This window comes from Chaetura pelagica, unplaced genomic scaffold (assembly GCF_000747805.2).
Source record: "Chaetura pelagica isolate M959 unplaced genomic scaffold, ChaPel_1.0 scaffold120, whole genome shotgun sequence".
Classification (NCBI taxonomy): Eukaryota; Metazoa; Chordata; class Aves; order Apodiformes; family Apodidae; genus Chaetura; species Chaetura pelagica.
The window spans coordinates 2,131,126-2,153,247 of NW_009951952.1; the positions used below are offsets into that span (position 1 = coordinate 2,131,126).

The 22,122-nt window shown below is 40.5% G+C and overlaps 1 protein-coding gene across 1 annotated transcript in view; it reads right to left on the reverse strand.

Moving 5' to 3' along the window:
- Positions 1–22,122, reverse strand: part of ATP10A (ATPase, class V, type 10A) — a 120,997-nt gene that overhangs the window by 45,425 nt on the left and 53,450 nt on the right. Inside the window, exon 3 of the mRNA XM_009998756.1 lies at positions 4,658–4,743. Coding sequence (XP_009997058.1) covers positions 4,658–4,743 — 86 coding nt within the window. The remainder of the gene's footprint in view (positions 1–4,657; positions 4,744–22,122) is intronic.

Sequence of the window (22,122 nt, forward strand, 5' to 3'; positions counted from 1 at the left end):
AGGACTCCTTGCAGGTTATGCTGGTTGTGCCATGCAGACTTTAGTTGATGCTCTCAGTGAGTAGCAGATACCCATAAATAATATAGACATACATTCATACATACACATATATACACAGACACATATATACAGTCCTTTTTAGTTCAGTATATACTTGCTTAAAAATATAAATAAAAAGCATTAGTGTTTTAACAGGTATGCTTAGCTTTTCATTGTAGGATGGAGAACAAGTGGTGGGTTTGGCAGCTGGGGAAGCTGCAGCAGTGATAACACAGAGACCAGAAACAAATGGAGATGAAAGAAAGTAGGTAACATCAAGTGTGTGATTCTGATACAAAAATGAAGGGTGTTTCTTTTTTTTCATCAGGAGAGAAGTTCCCCCGCTCAGCCCATCCTCCTGGCCACCCTCAAGCACAACAGAGGTTTTGCTCTCTCCTCTTCAGCAAACTCCTTAACCCATTGCCTCACCTTTTGCCAAAGAAATTTCAAAACCTGGGGGCTGTCCAACACCCTCTTGCCAACAGGTGTAAGCATTGCCAGCTGGACAATTACCCAAATTTGGCTGGGCTTAAACTATGCAAAGTAATTTCTTAATGATTCCATACTGTGGAAATTACACTCTGCCAGGCTTTTGCCATTCCTCTGCTTTTTAAGGCTGAGTTCTACATTAGCCTACTGAGCCTTCCCTCCACAACTCATCCTTACAAGTGTTTGGCACCACTTCTCACTTTTGTATATCCACATGAGGTCAATCAACTCACATTTTGCTCTCCAGACCTTTAGAAAACACAGATGAAATAAAAATCTGGGAGAAAGAAGGTGTCAGGGGCGTTTCCTTCCTGTCTGCACTCACTCCCAGTGATTCACTAACAGAACTTAGATAGAGGGCAACTGGGCACTGATGATAAAAGGATGAAAAAAATGACAGGCATAAAGGTCTGGATTAAAAATTAATGAGAACTAGAATTAGATACAACTGCTCACTTTGATAACAAACCTGCCAAGGCTACAACTTTATGTCTTGGTTGAGAGATGGCTTAGATCCCATTTCTAGCCCTGCAGAGTTCTGAACCTTAAGCTTGTTACAGAGGTTGAACAGCCTGTTTTCCCTCGTTCTGGATTCAGGCCAGTACAACTCTGGGGGCAAGAAAGAAACTCTCCTCTGTCAGAGAGAAACATTTCTCTGTTCAGAGACTCAGATGCCTGGAATGTGAAGGCTAGCCCATGTGGAAATAAATGCACTGGCAAGTGTAGGTGCAATGCTCTTTTTCTCTGCAATCTCTCATATGGATGACACCACAAATATGCAGAATCTCAACATCTAAAATACACAAATTAGGAGAAATGGCTGGACCAGATACAGTTGGCTATTACTCTGCCACAGCACTCTGAAAGTGTGTAGAAACAAGCCTCCCAGTTTAATATAGAAACACAAAAATAAGTCAGATGGTAACTCACTTCAGCCTTCTATTATATTTTTCCTTGTTATGTGTTTACTGGCATTAAATAACACGGCGATCTATCAAAACTGTATTCAAAAGAGTTTCTCAAGTGTCTTACAAAGCAAATGGCAAAGCTGGCACTACTTTCCAAGGCTTGACACTCCCAAAGAAAATACTCAACAATCTCAAACACAGTCTTCACTGCACATCATCAGTCAGAATCCACTTGGCTCTGAACTTCAATGAAATGTAGTCTAGGGTTGTATTTTTTTTTTCCAGGAGATGTAGTGTCACTATAGCACATTAAAGAGACACCACTGTATAGATACATAAATATTTTTTCTTTCAAAAATTGCAACATGATTTTATATTCGTTTGGTTTTGCTATCTTACTGCAAGCTTTAAAACAGAAAAATACACATGTATTCATATCATTATAACTCCTGCTATATTTACTTTTTCGTGATCAGAGGATGCTTTCTGTTATTGTCTAATAAAATAAATTTTTCCTTCCATAGAAAAACTGAAGAGCCAACTACTACTTCTTCTTTTCCCTTGCCCATATATGCCAGATTCTCCTTTTTCCTTGCCCATATACATACAAAAAACTAGAAAAAAGATTTTAAAACCAATTTTGCCATTTTTGGCACCCGACATGGGATTTTAAAATTTTTACTGTGCATGCTGTACATAATCTAATTAGACCAATACAGACTGGTGGCATGTTTGGTTTGATTCTATTCCTCTTACACAGAAGACTTCTTAAAGGGAAAAAAATAATAATAAGGAAAGACTACTGGGATATCAGAGGATGCAGAAACTGTAAACCAGTATTAAATCAAGCACCTGAGTAGCACTGGTTGTCTGCCTGTCCATCTGCACACCCAGAGGGTGTTCACTGCAGATTGTGTTGATGTAACTGAAAAAGTCCTAAGCAGTAAAAGGGTATGCTACACTTTGGCAGATAAAGGACAGGGCCAGGCCCATCTCAAGGCATTTTACAGCATTTTTGTGATTTTTTTACTATCATGCCTCTTTTTCCTTTGGCCTGCCTGTGTTACAGTGATTACCTACAGTGATCACATTTCAGAATAACTGTGGGGAACATCATTTTTACATGTTTACAACACAAGTATTTCTATTCCCTGAACACTATGTCAGCACAGACATCAGAACCAAAGGAGTTCTTCATGTTTCAAACAGAAAAAAACAGTCTTATGCCAAACTGGAAACCTACTAAGTAGTCAAAACTTAAAGCAAACTTTGACAGCTTTTACAAACAGATATCTTGAAAGTCTATTGTTTCATAGCATCCCTATTTAAGTGTATCAGTAACATTTCTTTTCAGTTGAGCTATTACCAGCTGGGAGCTATCTGTGCCTTTCTTTTAAGCACTGACTACTGTTAATATTTTGAATAAGAGTTAAGATCTGAGTTTGACAGGCAATGACATGTTTCAATTCAGATGTGCTAATTACAATTCATCTTGTTAATGTTCAATTTGAAACGGACCCATGATCCCATGATTTCATTATACCAATGAGGGAAATCTAAAATGTGAGGGGGAAAAAAAAGCCTTCTTCCTAAGTAAATTAAGAGCTTGAGAGTTTATTGATTGAGGGGTTGGTCCCCACTCTTTACTTCAAACACCCCACAGTCCTTTAGTTGTAAATGCCTTGCAGCATAGCTGATGAGACCTGGAAATCACCTGTTGCTTTCTGCCAGATTCAAAATTGGTATCTTGGCTTTTTGCTGAGTCAAAATAGACTCACTTAATTTGTGAAATATTAAAATATAAAGAAGATTAAATAGAATAAATATTGAACAACAGTCTTCCAAAAGGCACCACCATGTTTTCTGCTACATAATTCAGTTTTGTAACTTACATGCTACAATTTTCACGTGGAGTACATAAGTTAATATAGAACGAAAGACAAATTTATGCATATTTTCTACAGTATTCACCCTCTGCTCAGTATTTTGAGGAGTAAGATTCACATGCATGAAGTGTGCCAGAAAAGCTGCCAGACTTTCAGCTTCCATATCTGAGAATGTCACTTCTGCAGTAGATCAGGCTCACCATTCGTGCAGACAGTTACACACCCTCATGCAGTAATGTTTAATACTAAACTTTTATCTTTAAATGAACTGTAGGGCTTTGTGCTGCTAAATAAAGGAACACTTTTTCCCATACTACAACTTGATGCAGTTTCAAAAAAGCTATCCTGTTTTCTACCAGTTGACAGCACAATCTGTGACATCTGAGAGTAGTAACTGAGGTGGCAAATAGCATCATGATAAAAAACTCCCCAAGCACCAGCAACTTACCTTGTGCCATTTAAGCAACTCAATGCTGCTTATCACTCCTAGCCAATATTGGTAATAAATAACTGTATTCTGAATAGAATTAGTGTCTGTTTAACTCTCTTCATTAAAACCTAGAAAAAAATTAAATATCCAGGACTCTCACTCTCCATGTGGTTACAGGCTGTAGAAAAATAACAGATGCAAAAGTGCATCTCCTAAAGTCACTACTATTGGCAAGCCTACACACCACAGTCCTGGCTATATTAGAAGCAAAGTCCTTTGCACCTGCTAAAACATTTTCTTCTGAGCAGTACTGAATGGTCAAGACATGAGCACCCTATTAATGCAGTTCTGTTTGTTTAGAATTAACTCAAGGGGCCATAGCTGGTTCTGTGTGTTAATGCACATGTCCCATGAACCAACTGTTTTATTCTGTCTGAATGAGAGGAAAGAAATACTTCCATGGCTGGAGAAAGATCAGTTTTGCCTTCTGATTTTCCTCCATGAAACTTCTACTAAAAGAAACACCAAACAGGCCCATCTTCATAAAGGAAGTGTACAACTGTTTGTTTGTTGGCTGTTGTGGACTGGTTTTCTATTTCCTCCCATTTCCAGATGAGCTTTTTTGATCCATGGAGGGAACAGTGTTTCCAACTGCACTGCTTCATGTATTCATTTCTGGAGTGTAAACTGATCAAAGCCAACCAACTAAATCCATCCTAAGGAATGGAAACATCAGGCTAGCATCTCACCCTGACGTAAGCATCCTCTAAAAGAGCCTTAGATATGCAGCCCTATGTAGGTGTGTTGATGATGCAATTCATAGCACACAGCCCCAAGCAAACCAGCATTTATTTTGTTCCATATTAAAGAATGGGAGTGTATACTGAAGGATATTAAATACTCACATGTAACCTCGAAACCTACTTAAGTCATTGTTTGGCTTCTCACATTCAATGACACTGGTGAACTTCAAGGGGTCAAATTCTGAGTCCTGGAATAATAAAAGTATGAATTACTTAGGGCAAAGACTTGCAAATTATAGCCAAAATAGCTTTCTTTGCTAGCTTTCTTAATATATCAAAGGGCAGCTTTTTCAAAGGCCATCAAATTAATGACACTGACCACTGGCACTGAAAATCAAAGGGACCTGGGCACCAAAATTCTTTAGATGCCTTCCAAAATCTCCTCTTTTGCTCTGCAAGTCAAAAAAGGGTAGTTTTTAAAAGCATTAGATAAAAGATACCAATTTGGTCTGGAGTGGAAAAATGAGATTTATTTGGGAAGGCTCAGAATATTCAATAGTATCACTATACTTCACATTCAGTGATATTACTGAAAATCTAGGACAACCTAAGTCAATATACTGCCAATTATGAAAAAGTTAAGATAAGCTTTAGAAATATTAGCAAGAATTCCTAATTGCTTTATGCCAGCACAGACAAATTAATTTACTACAGTAAATTACACACATACAGCAGAATAACTTTTTCCTAATTAACAGTTAAAAACCTTTTTGATTCTCCAGCTCATTAGTCTGAAGCTGCTATTTTTGCTGGCTATATGTGTTTACCTGTAGTCAGCACCTTGTTTTGTCTGAGGAAAAACATCCCATCACAGCATAATTACTTGATTTTGTTAAATAAAAATTAACATTCTCCCTTCTTTGCCAGAGCAAACAAACGAGGCAGTGAAATCAGAGATACCAAGTCCTGGTACTGCTGAGCGGGCTGTTTGTTTCCACCAGTGAGGGTTACCTTTAGAAAACTGCTTTGCACACCACTTGAATGAAAGAAGCACCATATTATTAAACCTTCAACAGTGGTAACACTGCAAATGTTATGTTTTATGATGGTTTTGCTGAGCAGCTGTGGACTCCAACCACTCCTTTTCAGAACCCACTGTGGGAACAGCTGACTGAGAATCAGTAACCAATGGACAGACACAATCATATTGCCAGCTTCTCTGAAACACACAGGTGTCTCTGTATTTTTGGCATTTTCTCTACTCAGATGAGGTGAAAGAAACTAGATTTTAAATAAGAGATTAAAGAAACCAGAGGATATGTCAGCAACACCATCAATGCCCTCCTTCATTTTTCTCCCAGTTGCACCTGGAAGAGAGAGAGACTTACAGTGTACAGCAGACAATTCAAACCTTGCAAGTCTGACACTTTTGGAAACCTTTCCTGAATGTTGAAGAAACAAGAGATGATAAAGAGAACCATGAAGATGGGCTGTCACTTACAGGCAGCTACAGCCCACTGTTAGGATTCATCTTGTAAACACGGAGGGGGAAAAAAAAAAAAAAAAGAAGTAAAAAAAAAAAGACAGCTCTGAGCAAAGAAGATGATTGTTATGATAAGAATCAGGCTCCCTAAATAATGTCAAAGTTGTCAGGCAAGTACCTTAGCCTTAGCAAGAAAAATGCAGATGATCTCAGCACTGAGTACAGTTGGTATTGAAGCTCATTAGGTACTTCTCCTGATCAGCTTTTAAATTTCTCTAGGTGAATGAAGTTCGACCCTGGATATGCTCAGAAGTATCTAAATCTACAGAGGCACCTAAGAAATCATTAGGCTGTTGAATGGGATGGATACTGTAAAGCCACAAGTTCAGCCCCTTTGACCCTTGTTCCTCAGCTGCTCAGACAGGCACAGACCCAGGGGTCACAAGAAAGGAATCACTGGTGAGCACAGACATCACAAAGCTTTCAGGCCTTGACATTTGCAATGTCTTACTGCAGCTCATAAATTGTACATTCTGCCTCTGTCCTTGCCTCCAGCAGGCAGAGGTTCCTGTTACAGAAACACTGCCCCAGCAACCAGTGCTAGCTGGCAGCTGGCTATACCTGAGCTTATTGGAGAAGGTGAAGTTGTCCCAAGTCACATGAAAACTTGCTGTGCTGGGAAAGCCTGTGTTGTCTATGTAACAGCTGCTCTGCTGCCCCAGAATGTCATCTTCTTTTCCCTTCTTGCCCCAGAATGCTCTTGGGCAGAAAAAAACCCAACAAAGTGCAGGAAAAATAATCTACAAGCATTGCTGAAGGTGTTCCAATAATACACTGTGTCAAAGAAGATTCACCACTGGAGCTTAAATTGCATTTGTAAATCAGAAGGAAAAGAACAGACTGGAAAGGGAAACATCTCTTGTCTTTTCATTATAACATACTATATATAGTATAGTTAATTGAGCACAAATTTTCATTCAGTGGTCTTAAAAAAGGAAAAGAAATACATCTGAACATCTTTGATGAATGCCCCTGAGGGAATCTTAGAGACACCTGATAACAAAACCCGATGTAATTAAATGCAGGATTTCTCTGGCTGCTGAACTCAGCAGATGGAGCACAGTTTCAGTGCTGGACAGAACCAATAACTTCTGGAGCAATTGGAAGTTTTCAGAGTGAATTCCCTTTCTACAAAGAAAGCCTGCCAGCAAAACCAGTCACTTTACAAATAATAAGAAACAAAAATCTACTTAAAAGTCTAGAGCTAAAGACTTTACAAAAAATAGAAAGATCTCATCAAGTTCAGAGAGCACGAAACCTACCCAGCTTCCCCATCATGACCATGCAACACAGTCTTTCTCCCTCCTCTGTTTGTTGGATTATTTTCATTTATGACTCAGTTTTGGAACTAAAAGTCCTTTATCATTGAATCTAACCGTCTGTGTATTTATGTTCTGCTACAATTAACTTGAAATATGTGATTACAGTCTTCAACCAGATAATATCTGGGAAGAGAAAACATCCAATTAGAATAGTAGTTTACGTAAGGAAACAGAGCTGCTGAATTCTGATTTATGGCAAAAGCTCTTTGGTTTTAATAATAAATCAAATAGCTTCATCTTTTCCCTGTAAAATGGCAGGGTATGTACACACTGATGACAGAATTTTGATGTGAAAATGTCTTTTGGTCAGTGAATGAACACATATATTAAACACTGCCTGTGTGTGACTGGTTTCAGTGGTTATAAAGAAGAACAAAGTTAACATAAGATTTCACAGTTATCAAAATTATGCTCCTTTTTTTGCTGATATCCACACTTTAGCAGCAAATGAAACATAAATGGTTATGATGTTCTCAAGTATTAACATCTGAGAGAAGCTACAGCTAGACAGAAGTTAAAGCCAAAAGTGTTGTTTTTACAGTGACAAGTCATGATTTTTGCAGTTTTCTGGGTAAAAGTCCCATGAAAAATTAAATTAATCACCACTTACACTGAATTTCTGCATCACTATTATGACACAGAAAACAAGATTAAAATATGGTCAAAAATAGAACTTCCCCAGACTTTCACGCAGCAGTTCTCTTGATACTCCTGATTTTCAGCACCTTACATGTCACATATGGAACAGTTGACTGTTGAAGCTGTCCCAGCCTCAAGAGGAATGAAAAGCTCTATGCCTAGACAGACTACAATCTGAATTGAGGTTTTCCACTGCCAGATTTTCTCTACAAACTTCATTTATTTGGTGTTTTCATGGTGCTCCCAGTGCACATCGACAAGACCAGGTCACTCACGAAAAAGCAGCTAGAGGCATTATTTTCTTTTCTGAAAGCATATAATGGTATTATGTTTATTATATGGTACCTCTGTGTGTCTCCCAGGGTTGTGCCTTGTGCACTGCTGGTCTGAACAACTTTCTGGTTGATGCAAACCTGAGAGAGATTATTCACCACTTCCAAATAAGTTCCCTAGAGTATTGCACAAAACTGTTCGATGGCCAGGGCTAAATTCTCTTCATGTCAGTTAGATTTTTGTGCTACACAACCTGTTCTTCCTTTGCTACAATGTAAATTTTAATTACCATCACCAATTCTAAGAATCAGTCTCTGTAAAAAGTAAGCATGGCAAAATATCTTGCTTGCTCACACTTAAGGCAGAGGTACTGCTTAATCTGAGCACAGACTGGTTGTTGTTAAGACATCACAGAAAACCCATCCTTGACAGGACACATGAAGGTCACTTGGAGAAAAAAGAAATCTAAAAGAAGGGCCAGGAATGATGATACTAGTTTCAGTGAGTGCTGACACTGAAAGAAGCCAGTATGAGCACTATGTATGTAAAGGTCTAAGAAAAACCAAGCACTTTAAGAGAAATAAAAGAAACAGCTAACAGAACTCAAAGTTTTGACTCCTGCATTGACACTCTAAAGCTGTACACAATCACATTCCAATTGCCCTCTCTCTCTCCTGGACAATCAGTGTCAAAGTCTCTTTGAAAGAGCTACAGTATGAGAGAGAGATCATATTTAGGAGCCAAGAAATGCAGATTTGGCTTCTATGAAGCTGAAACAGGAACTGAATCCTTGTTTCGCTTTCTTTTCAGCAAATTGGAGAAACGAAAAATCCTCTGGTGGTCAAGAAGGCCAGCAGCACCCTGGTGTAGAACAGAAATAGCGTGGCTAGAAAGAGTAGGGAAGGGATTGTTTCCCTGTATTCAGCACTGGTGAGGCTGTGCCTTTAACACTGTGTTTAGTTTTGGGCCCCTTACTACAGGGACCACGTTTTGATTCTGGAACATTTTCAATGAAGGGAAACGAAGCTGGTGGAGGGTCTAGAGAAACAGTCATATGAGGATTGTTTGAGAGAACTGGGGTTGTTTAGTGTGGAGAGAAGGAGTCTGAGGGGAGACCTTACTGCTCTCTACAACTACCTGAAAGGAGGCTGTAGTGAGGTGGATGTTGTTTGTTCTATTGAGTTTGAATTTCTCATCACCATCATGGTATCATAGCAGTGTTACTTTACAACAGGGCTCCCAAGCTGTGCTGCCTGCACACTGGCAATAGGATGCAAGACACTTCAAAGAGTAAACCCACCAATATGACTGGTTGCCTTTGCTTTGCAGAATGTAGGGAATGGTTGGATGGTTGACAAGCACTGCCTAAAAAACTGAATGACCACAGGCCTGCACACCAAGGATGAGAAGGTAAAACTGGTGGCATGCCTTGTCCAATGCTGCATGGCCTAGTCAAACACCAGGAACCTATTGCTGTGATCATCACGACACAACACAACTCTTTTTCTGTAGGTCAGTCATGACAAGGTCTTGACAGATGTGAAACAGAGGTTTCAATCATTTCTTCCCATACAATTTGACAGATTTGGAAAGAAAGAATCACTACTTTTTGTCAATCATCAATGCATGTAAATATTCATGGATTTCCCCATATTGTGGTTATTGATACCCTACGTTCAGAAGCCTTCAGTGACTTGAATTTTATCCACTTCACTCCAGTGGTAAGAATTCTTGCTTTCCAAAAGCATTTTAAAAACAGGTCTTGAAAGTTTCTGCAGTATGAAATGATACATCAGAGGAGTGAAGACCATTGCTTCCTTCACTCTTCTGCCATATTATGTCGTATCAAAATGAAAAAAAGAAAAAAAAATGAGAAAGAAAAAAAAGAAGGGATTTTATTCAATAATAAGAACTGACTTTCCTCAAATACCTGACTTCACAGTTTCATTTTACCCACCACAGCCACCGTTCAATGCCTTCCTCTGACAAAGTGCTGACTTTTTAGCAACTCATGAGTATTTCTGAAAGGTTGAAACTTGTCAAAAGGACACACAGTGATACTTATATTAGGTATTTTATTTACTATGGGGTTTCACAGAATATATTTCAGTTCTTCAGAAGCCTTCTTGCTAGGAATATGTTTAACACCCTATCCATAAATTCCACTTCTTTCAATTTCTTAAAACTTAGGGAAATTCATTTTTATTCTAAGAAAGGCTTCCTTATGGAAAGCTGAGTTTCAAATGACAGTTGAATTGCAGATGTTGAGGGTTTTATGAATAGGCTTTAATAGGCTCTACCTATTAAACATGATAAAAGAGTTCCATTTAAAACAATAACTTAGGCCTGCAATAATTGGGCTTTTTCTGTGGGGAAGGACAAATGTACACAGGAGAAGAAAACATAACGGGAAGGTGTTCTACTTAAATTTTCTTTAAAACAAACCCCTGTACCTTATCTCTCAGGTGATCATTGATGTATCCCCCTCTAAAAAACTTATATCCTAAAAAGACAAAGTACGAAGAAGAGGAAGATGTTAGAATGCCTCTTTTACAGAGTGGGAAACCAACAGGTAAATGGATTAAGGCAAGCATAGAGATCTGTCACAAAAAAAAAGGAGGCTGAATTTAGCTCTCTCCAACACGACTTTGGAGCTGCAGCTATAAGATCACTCTGAATCTCTACAGAAAAATGCCAGCCTTTCCAACTTTGCTGGCAATCTCACCAAACTGTCATAGCTTAAGAAGCAAAACATGCTGCTCTGCCAAATGAGTTAGTTTGACAATTACACAGTGTTCAAGCAACATATTTCCCTTCATCAAATGCTTGTTGTACGGGTGATTTAATGGCCCAATAGTGACATTAATATTGCATAGTTATTAAAATGTTTTCCTTTATTCATCTGCCCTACTTTACTGCTGCAGAAACCAGTCCTTCCCTCCAATAGGACAGCATGAGTTCCTCAGGATGCTCTTGGGTGATAGGGACAGTTACCCAGTTATCACATTGTGTTTACTGGCTGAGCTGGGGATCTTACCTAGACTTCACCCTCCAGTACAATTTCTGGGTGAGGGGTGTGGGATTTATTTAGGCACCTTATGTCTGGAGGAAATGAGAAGGGAGAAATGAAGTCATGGGGACAACTCAAAGGAAATATTTAATAGACAAAAATCTGCCTCGGCCAGAAAAGTAGCTTTTCAGTTTAAAAGCTTTTAGGTGCACGAAGAACATACCCCTCTAATGCATTGGTCCATCCTATTATTGGTTTAGGTAGGAGTACCTGCATTTATGATATAAAATTAATCTGACCTTTTATTAATGTGCAACTGGAATTACACATTGATTTTACGTATTCAAAGCATGCAGACTGTTTATATGCTAAAGGAGTGAAATGTTTTAATGTCTAAACTGCATTAGTCTCTCTGGCAGAACTTATCTGTGCCTCTAATTCACAAGAAAACGAAGAAACAGTTTGATCTATGCTATGTTGGAACTAAACAGATCCAGCTGTACATCAGAATTTAATAGCTTTGTTTTCCACCCTGACAGCTACTACTATAATTGGATTTTTTCAGTACTGTTTGTTTAAATGGAACAGAGATGTTCAGTATTCAGAAACACAGGAACAGCTGAGCAAGCCAAATACTTGTTAGGGGGCTGACCTTCCTCTGGCTGACCTAAGTAAAAGATTTCCCCTTTGTAAAAAATGATACAAGAGAACAGTACAATATTCAGCCTGCAGGAAACAAAACACATTGTTTGCAATGCCTGGGAAGACCTCAAGAATTTTATGACAGCTATCTGAAGAGCCTGCTGTTAGCCAGTCCTAGGACAAAAGTACCTAAAAAACGTCAACAATGCTGAAAATACACACGTGCAAGTTGTAACGCCCCTTGGAATGATGGCCAATCTTAACAACACACTGAAAATTCCCGTGGTGTGAATGAACCAGTTCACCAACTATCACTAGTGCTGGTGAGCAATAAGGCAAGTAAGTATGTCAAAGCTGAAATATGGGCCCAGAGCTGCACAGCTAAGAAAGCGGGATCTGTCTGTCCCAAAAGTCACTCACTGACATAAATGAATGGTTTAATAATCTGTGAGAATTAACCTCAGCATTATCTCAGGGCTTCAAGTAAACCACAGACCAATGGTTTGCAAAAGGGCATTCAACCCCAGCACTCCTCTAAAGGGTTTTTACTTCGTGCTCACAGTCTTGGTAAGAGGTATGTCTCCCCACTCTCCACGGATTTTTCCCCTTCTGGAGAGGTTTTTAGCACTCTTTCTGCTGCATTTCATAACTGCTGGAAGAAAATTTCACTTTGTTAGTTGCAGAAGCACTGTACAGTCCTTTTAATATAGTAGTGCAACATCATAGGTCAGCTTCCAAATATACCTTGGCCTACTCCTGCTCTAGTCTGGGCTGCTGGCCAGTCTGACCTCCTGTGGGATGAAGTTCTGCCAGAAGAAATGGGAATGGGAAGGACTAAGACCCTTCAGCAAGAAGAGGGAAATGCCAAGCACCTCTCTTACATCATTTCACAAATATAAACCAGAACACACCAGAGTCCTGTCAGGAGAGGAAGCTGCTGGCAATGAAAGCTCTTCCTTATGAATGGGAAAACCTGACAGTAGCGGCTGTACCGGCAGGGGACAGTTCAACACACCCAAGCTTGATGAGCCCATCTCAACCCCGAGGACAGGGAATTTGGATAAAGGCAGCCCTACCTTACAAGGCATTATGTTTAACAATCATTTCTAGGATGCGAGGGAAAACTGTAACATAAAGCAACCACAAAAGGAACTGAGAAACTTTAGCCCCTTCCAGCTGCAGGAGAGCCCAGAGGGAAAGAAGCAGTTCTAATGAAAAGACACCTTTTATTCCAGCTACTACAGGGCAGCATTTATATCAGCACTATCACAGGTTTGTTAGCCTTTCCACAAGCATCTCCAGCACAAGGCAGCTCTATAACCACATAAAAACTCCTCAAGCTGGGCACTGGCATGCCATCTTTGCTTGGAATTGTATCTTTTACCAACATTCACCACCTGCCCTACTACTTGCTGCTAAGGCAAACACAGAATTAGGAGTGCACCTTCTCTCCTTAATGCCTGCTGCTTTTGTACTTCCCTCACAACCCTGCAGAGAGGGTGGAGGGGTGACTGGGAAGATTCACAGCCAGTCTGAGGGCATGCACAGTGCATGGGGAAGTCAGGATGGCTGCAGAACACTTGGAGTAAGAGCTTCTCTCTCTAGTCTGTCTATTCTCATCTAGTATCTGTTTTATTGAAAGAGTTCCTTCTCAATCAGCATGATAAAGGCTGCAGTAGCAAAGTGAAAAAACACCTTTTCAAAAACTCCAGGGAGTCAAAGGCATTTTTTTAGACACCAGCTGATCACAAAGATCTTGTGAAAAGAAATTCACAATGGCCTTGCCAGTTGCAAAAACTTGGAAATGAGCTGATGAGGACAAACATTATCACTGGAGTTGGGACCGAAGTCTGCTTCCCTGTTCAGCAAGTCAGCCTCATGCTTCAGGCATGCACAGTGGTTACAAAGATCCTGCATGATGGTGTCTTCATATACTTTGTTCAGTTCAGTGTGGAGTTAAAACACCCACGAATAATGTCTTGTTGAATTGGAGCAGAACAGAACAGCAGAGTCTATTACTCTTGTGCAGCTTCCCCTCACCAGCTGGTTTCTCCTCTGGGCAGACGTCATCTACCTGGACTTCTGCAAGAACCTTTGGTATGTTTCTCCATAACATTCTTGCCAATAAATATGGGTTTGATGGATGCACTGTTACATGGATAAGGAATTGGCTGGATGGCCCCAAGTCCAAAGAATTAATGGCTTGATGTCCAAGTCGATACCAGTAATAAGTGGTGTCCTTGAAGGGCCTAAACTGGGACAAATATTATTTAAAATCTTCACCAATGACATAGGCAGTGGGATTATATGCACCCAAGCAAGTCTACAGATCACATCAAGGTGAGTGGTGCAGCTGATAGGATTGAGGGAAGGGATGCCATCCAGAGGAACCCTGACAGGCTTAAAGAGTGGACCCATGTGAACTTCCTTAAGTTCAATGAAGCCAAGTGCAAGGTCTTGCACCTGGGTTGGGACAATCTCCAATATTAGTACAGACTGGGGGGTGAATGAACTGCAAGCAGCCTTGCAGAGAAGGCCTTATGTGCCAGTAATGTGTGCTTGTAGCCCAGAAAATCAATCATATCCTGGACTGCATTATGAGAAGTGTGGCCAGCAGATCAGGAGAGGTAATTCTACCCCTGTACTCTTCTCTGGTGAGACCCCACCCGGAGTGCTGTGTCCAGCTCTGGGGGCCCAAGTGCAAGAAAAACATAGACTTGTAAGAGCAGGTCCAAAGGAAGGCCACAAAAATGGTGACAGGTAGGGAGCACCTCTTGTGTGAAGAAAGGTTGAGAGAGTTGAGGTGCAACCTGGGGAAGAGAAGTCTCTGGGGACACCTTAACAACCTTTCAATATATAAAGGAGGCTTATAAGAAAGACAAATAAAGAGTTTTTACCAAGGCCTGCAGTGACAGGACATGGAGCAACAGTTTTAAACTGAGAGAGAGTAGATTTAGACTGGCTATAAGGATTCTTGTTTTACTGTAAGGGTGGTAAGATAATGGAACAAGTTGCCCAAAGAACCTGTGGATGCCCTGTCACTGAAGAGGTTAAAAATCAGGTTGGATGGGGCTTTGAGTAAATTGATCTAGAGAAAGATATCCCTGCCCACGGGAGAGGGGCTGGACTAGGTGATCTTTAAAGGTCCCTTCAAATCCAAACTCTGTGATTCTGCGATTCTTATGCAAATACTTATTATTATAACCATCCAATAAATGTGAGATGTGGAAGTGCCACCTGTGAGAAAAAATGTCAGGAATAAGACCACCAGGGAGAACATAATTGAATAAATGATGCTTGTGTAATTTTTCTTCCATATCACAATCAGTTATCTATTCTGCAGCCTTAATGAGATATTGCTTAAACAGCTTCTTGTGAAGGAACAGAAGATAACTACATTTGCTTTTTGTTGCTCAGTAGCTGGCATGACCCACCTCCGTGTAATTAACAGTAGGATAATGCCATTTTTATCCTTTCCTGTTAAACAGATCCCTGTGATCTTAGCCACATAGGCCACATTGCTATACAGGTACATGAGTTTGCTTTGCCATCTGGGATGTTTTTGAATCTGGTATTTAAGTAAGTCAAATGAAAAATAAAACAAGCAAACAAACTTGGAAAAGTTAAGTTGAGGCTGTTAAACACTCATGACATTTATACACTTTTTCTAACCATGTTGTATGTTAAACATCAAGTTCTCTTCCTCTCCAAAGCCAAAAAGCTGTGCTCCATGCTTCAATGTAAAACAGTTCATTACTGTATGATTAAGAAAGCTGAATTAGGCTGTTAGCACTGCTGCTTAAAAATCTCAATGCACAACTGACATTTTAAATTCAAAACCAAATAGAAGTTGAAGCACTACAATTCTGAATATATAGTATCTTCTCCTGTCATGTACCTACAGGACAATCTTAGGTTTCTCTCTCACAAGCACAGACACATATGTAAAGTGTCTGACCATCACAGGGTCATAGCAGAGCTTGAAAGGATGAACCTGGGCATAAGCAATGAATGGAAATTTTCATGAGTTTATTGAAATAACAGTTTTGAGACATAAGGCCAGCCACTTCCCATGTAAGGAACATTTTAATGCAAATTTCTACTGGCTTCTGTGGCCTTATCAGTACTAAAATGTGTAAAAGACGTGGAGGCTAGCAGGTGGAAAAAAGAGAAGTGGGATGAGGGTTCACATCTTGGATGATGAGATAAATACAGGAGTTCCTCATTCTGTTGCTCTTCTGCTTCTGACAGAAAAGCAGACCCCCTTCTCCACCTCAGTGCTGCCAAAGGAAAGTGAGATCATACCATAATTGTTGAGGTTACATGTGGCTTTAACACTGTGTCTCCTTCTGCTCTGGAAAGGAAGGCACTTCAATCCTTTCCTAACCACTGATACTGCCAACTGAGGACATGGTATCAGAGACATGGTAGTATGACATGTTTCCAGCTCAAAAATCCTAGTAGCAGGCGTTTTCAGCATTATATTACAAAAACTCATTTCTGGGAACAGGTATTCCAGATATTTCCTCTTCCCAGATAACAGGCCAACGTACACCTAAGGAATAAAAGTTCCATAAATAAACTTTTGTTCAGTAAAACTGAAATAGGCTAGGAGATCAGAAAAGTAATGGCAATGAATAAATGGAATAATGAATAAATGGAAGATCCTTTCTTAACTGGCTTTAAATGTAAATGTATACTTCACCATAACAGGAAAGCAGTAAAGCATTTTATTTTCTCTATGGACCTAAAATGCTCACTTGTTTTCTAATGCTTCTTTAGAGAAACAGCAAAATGGAGAGATGCTGGACTATCAATACAGAGAACAACACGTCCCACCTCTCTAGAGGTCAGATCCAGCAGAAGCCCTGGCATAACTCATTTCCTTCCATGGCTTTATCCCTGTTCCACTGGTGCTGGAGGGTGGGAGGTCCTTCACAGCCAAGACATTCAAGCTTCAGATGAATAAATCCAGCCCCTTTATATTTAAACACAAAACCAGCCAATGCCCGTGGTAAATGTCAAGTACTCAGCACTCCTAAGGACTTTCTCACCTCCCTGCCTTCCCCCAGAGCTTAAATTAAGATATCAAAAAATTTCTCTTACAGTTATTCAAATACTTTGGCTCTCTAATGAACTCTCTCAACAGTCAAACTTGTGGCCTGGACACCTGCACAATAGAAACTAGAAAGACATGATAACCTTGCTCAAAGCTGACCAAGGAGGAAATGAACCATCGTTCTTGAATTTTTTATTTCTAACTTCCTCCTTAGGTGAGACTGCTGACTAATCACCAGGGTTAAAGTGGCCGAGTGAAAAATTGTTCTCAGCCTTCCTTTAGTACTTTGAGTTCACACAGAAGTTTGCCACAGCACTGACTTGGTTCCTGCTCTACACTGCAGACTGTTTATATGCTAAAGGAGTGAAATGTTTTAATGTCTAAACTGCATTAGTCTCTCTGGCAGAACTTATCTGTGCCTCTAATTCACAAGAAAACGAAGAAACAGTTTGATCTATGCTATGTTGGAACTAAACAGATCCAGCTGTACATCAGAATTTAATAGCTTTGTTTTCCACCCTGACAGCTACTACTATAATTGGATTTTTTCAGTACTGTTTGTTTAAATGGAACAGAGATGTTCAGTATTCAGAAACACAGGAACAGCTGAGCAAGCCAAATACTTGTTAGGGGGCTGACCTTCCTCTGGCTGACCTAAGTAAAAGATTTCCCCTTTGTAAAAAATGATACAAGAGAACAGTACAATATTCAGCCTGCAGGAAACAAAACACATTGTTTGCAATGCCTGGGAAGACCTCAAGAATTTTATGACAGCTATCTGAAGAGCCTGCTGTTAGCCAGTCCTAGGACAAAAGTACCTAAAAAACGTCAACAATGCTGAAAATACACACGTGCAAGTTGTAACGCCCCTTGGAATGATGGCCAATCTTAACAACACACTGAAAATTCCCGTGGTGTGAATGAACCAGTTCACCAACTATCACTAGTGCTGGTGAGCAATAAGGCAAGTAAGTATGTCAAAGCTGAAATATGGGCCCAGAGCTGCACAGCTAAGAAAGCGGGATCTGTCTGTCCCAAAAGTCACTCACTGACATAAATGAATGGTTTAATAATCTGTGAGAATTAACCTCAGCATTATCTCAGGGCTTCAAGTAAACCACAGACCAATGGTTTGCAAAAGGGCATTCAACCCCAGCACTCCTCTAAAGGGTTTTTACTTCGTGCTCACAGTCTTGGTAAGAGGTATGTCTCCCCACTCTCCACGGATTTTTCCCCTTCTGGAGAGGTTTTTAGCACTCTTTCTGCTGCATTTCATAACTGCTGGAAGAAAATTTCACTTTGTTAATTGCAGAAGCACTGCACAGTCCTTTTAATATAGTAGTGCAACATCATAGGTCAGCTTCCAAATATACCTTGGCCTACTCCTGCTCTAGTCTGGGCTGCTGGCCAGTCTGACCTCCTGTGGGATGAAGTTCTGCCAGAAGAAATGGGAATGGGAAGGACTAAGACCCTTCAGCAAGAAGAGGGAAATGCCAAGCACCTCTCTTACATCATTTCACAAATATAAACCAGAACACACCAGAGTCCTGTCAGGAGAGGAAGCTGCTGGCAATGAAAGCTCTTCCTTATGAATGGGAAACCCTGACAGTAGCGGCTGTACCGGCAGGGGACAGTTCAACACACCCAAGCTTGATGAGCCCATCTCAACCCCGAGGACAGGGAATTTGGATAAAGGCAGCCCTACCTTACAAGGCATTATGTTTAACAATCATTTCTAGGATGCGAGGGAAAACTGTAACATAAAGCAACCACAAAAGGAACTGAGAAACTTTAGCCCCTTCCAGCTGCAGGAGAGCCCAGAGGGAAAGAAGCAGTTCTAATGAAAAGACACCTTTTATTCCAGCTACTACAGGGCAGCATTTATATCAGCACTATCACAGGTTTGTTAGCCTTTCCACAAGCATCTCCAGCACAAGGCAGCTCTATAACCACATAAAAACTCCTCAAGCTGGGCACTGGCATGCCATCTTTGCTTGGAATTGTATCTTTTACCAACATTCACCACCTGCCCTACTACTTGCTGCTAAGGCAAACACAGAATTAGGAGTGCACCTTCTCTCCTTAATGCCTGCTGCTTTTGTACTTCCCTCACAACCCTGCAGAGAGGGTGGAGGGGTGACTGGGAAGATTCACAGCCAGTCTGAGGGCATGCACAGTGCATGGGGAAGTCAGGATGGCTGCAGAACACTTGGAGTAAGAGCTTCTCTCTCTAGTCTGTCTATTCTCATCTAGTATCTGTTTTATTGAAAGAGTTCCTTCTCAATCAGCATGATAAAGGCTGCAGTAGCAAAGTGAAAAAACACCTTTTCAAAAACTCCAGGGAGTCAAAGGCATTTTTTTAGACACCAGCTGATCACAAAGATCTTGTGAAAAGAAATTCACAATGGCCTTGCCAGTTGCAAAAACTTGGAAATGAGCTGATGAGGACAAACATTATCACTGGAGTTGGGACCGAAGTCTGCTTCCCTGTTCAGCAAGTCAGCCTCATGCTTCAGGCATGCACAGTGGTTACAAAGATCCTGCATGATGGTGTCTTCATATACTTTGTTCAGTTCAGTGTGGAGTTAAAACACCCACGAATAATGTCTTGTTGAATTGGAGCAGAACAGAACAGCAGAGTCTATTACTCTTGTGCAGCTTCCCCTCACCAGCTGGTTTCTCCTCTGGGCAGACGTCATCTACCTGGACTTCTGCAAGAACCTTTGGTATGTTTCTCCATAACATTCTTGCCAATAAATATGGGTTTGATGGATGCACTGTTACATGGATAAGGAATTGGCTGGATGGCCCCAAGTCCAAAGAATTAATGGCTTGATGTCCAAGTCGATACCAGTAATAAGTGGTGTCCTTGAAGGGCCTAAACTGGGACAAATATTATTTAAAATCTTCACCAATGACATAGGCAGTGGGATTATATGCACCCAAGCAAGTCTACAGATCACATCAAGGTGAGTGGTGCAGCTGATAGGATTGAGGGAAGGGATGCCATCCAGAGGAACCCTGACAGGCTTAAAGAGTGGACCCATGTGAACTTCCTTAAGTTCAATGAAGCCAAGTGCAAGGTCTTGCACCTGGGTTGGGACAATCTCCAATATTAGTACAGACTGGGGGGTGAATGAACTGCAAGCAGCCTTGCAGAGAAGGCCTTATGTGCCAGTAATGTGTGCTTGTAGCCCAGAAAATCAATCATATCCTGGACTGCATTATGAGAAGTGTGGCCAGCAGATCAGGAGAGGTAATTCTACCCCTGTACTCTTCTCTGGTGAGACCCCACCCGGAGTGCTGTGTCCAGCTCTGGGGGCCCAAGTGCAAGAAAAACATAGACTTGTAAGAGCAGGTCCAAAGGAAGGCCACAAAAATGGTGACAGGTAGGGAGCACCTCTTGTGTGAAGAAAGGTTGAGAGAGTTGAGGTGCAACCTGGGGAAGAGAAGTCTCTGGGGACACCTTAACAACCTTTCAATATATAAAGGAGGCTTATAAGAAAGACAAATAAAGAGTTTTTACCAAGGCCTGCAGTGACAGGACATGGAGCAACAGTTTTAAACTGAGAGAGAGTAGATTTAGACTGGCTATAAGGATTCTTGTTTTACTGTAAGGGTGGTAAGATAATGGAACAAGTTGCCCAAAGAACCTGTGGATGCCCTGTCACTGAAGAGGTTAAAAATCAGGTTGGATGGGGCTTTGAGTAAATTGATCTAGAGAAAGATATCCCTGCCCACGGGAGAGGGGCTGGACTAGGTGATCTTTAAAGGTCCCTTCAAATCCAAACTCTGTGATTCTGCAATTCTTATGCAAATACTTATTATTATAACCATCCAATAAATGTGAGATGTGGAAGTGCCACCTGTGAGAAAAAATGTCAGGAATAAGACCACCAGGGAGAACATAATTGAATAAATGATGCTTGTGTAATTTTTCTTCCATATCACAATCAGTTATCTATTCTGCAGCCTTAATGAGATATTGCTTAAACAGCTTCTTGTGAAGGAACAGAAGATAACTACATTTGCTTTTTGTTGCTCAGTAGCTGGCATGACCCACCTCCGTGTAATTAACAGTAGGATAATGCCATTTTTATCCTTTCCTGTTAAACAGATCCCTGTGATCTTAGCCACATAGGCCACATTGCTATACAGGTACATGAGTTTGCTTTGCCATCTGGGATGTTTTTGAATCTGGTATTTAAGTAAGTCAAATGAAAAATAAAACAAGCAAACAAACTTGGAAAAGTTAAGTTGAGGCTGTTAAACACTCATGACATTTATACACTTTTTCTAACCATGTTGTATGTTAAACATCAAGTTCTCTTCCTCTCCAAAGCCAAAAAGCTGTGCTCCATGCTTCAATGTAAAACAGTTCATTACTGTATGATTAAGAAAGCTGAATTAGGCTGTTAGCACTGCTGCTTAAAAATCTCAATGCACAACTGACATTTTAAATTCAAAACCAAATAGAAGTTGAAGCACTACAATTCTGAATATATAGTATCTTCTCCTGTCATGTACCTACAGGACAATCTTAGGTTTCTCTCTCACAAGCACAGACACATATGTAAAGTGTCTGACCATCACAGGGTCATAGCAGAGCTTGAAAGGATGAACCTGGGCATAAGCAATGAATGGAAATTTTCATGAGTTTATTGAAATAACAGTTTTGAGACATAAGGCCAGCCACTTCCCATGTAAGGAACATTTTAATGCAAATTTCTACTGGCTTCTGTGGCCTTATCAGTACTAAAATGTGTAAAAGACGTGGAGGCTAGCAGGTGGAAAAAAGAGAAGTGGGATGAGGGTTCACATCTTGGATGATGAGATAAATACAGGAGTTCCTCATTCTGTTGCTCTTCTGCTTCTGACAGAAAAGCAGACCCCCTTCTCCACCTCAGTGCTGCCAAAGGAAAGTGAGATCATACCATAATTGTTGAGGTTACATGTGGCTTTAACACTGTGTCTCCTGCTCTGGAAAGGAAGGCACTTCAATCCTTTCCTAACCACTGATACTGCCAACTGAGGACATGGTATCAGAGACATGGTAGTATGACATGTTTCCAGCTCAAGAATCCTAGTAGCAGGCGTTTTCAGCATTATATTACAAAAACTCATTTCTGGGAACAGGTA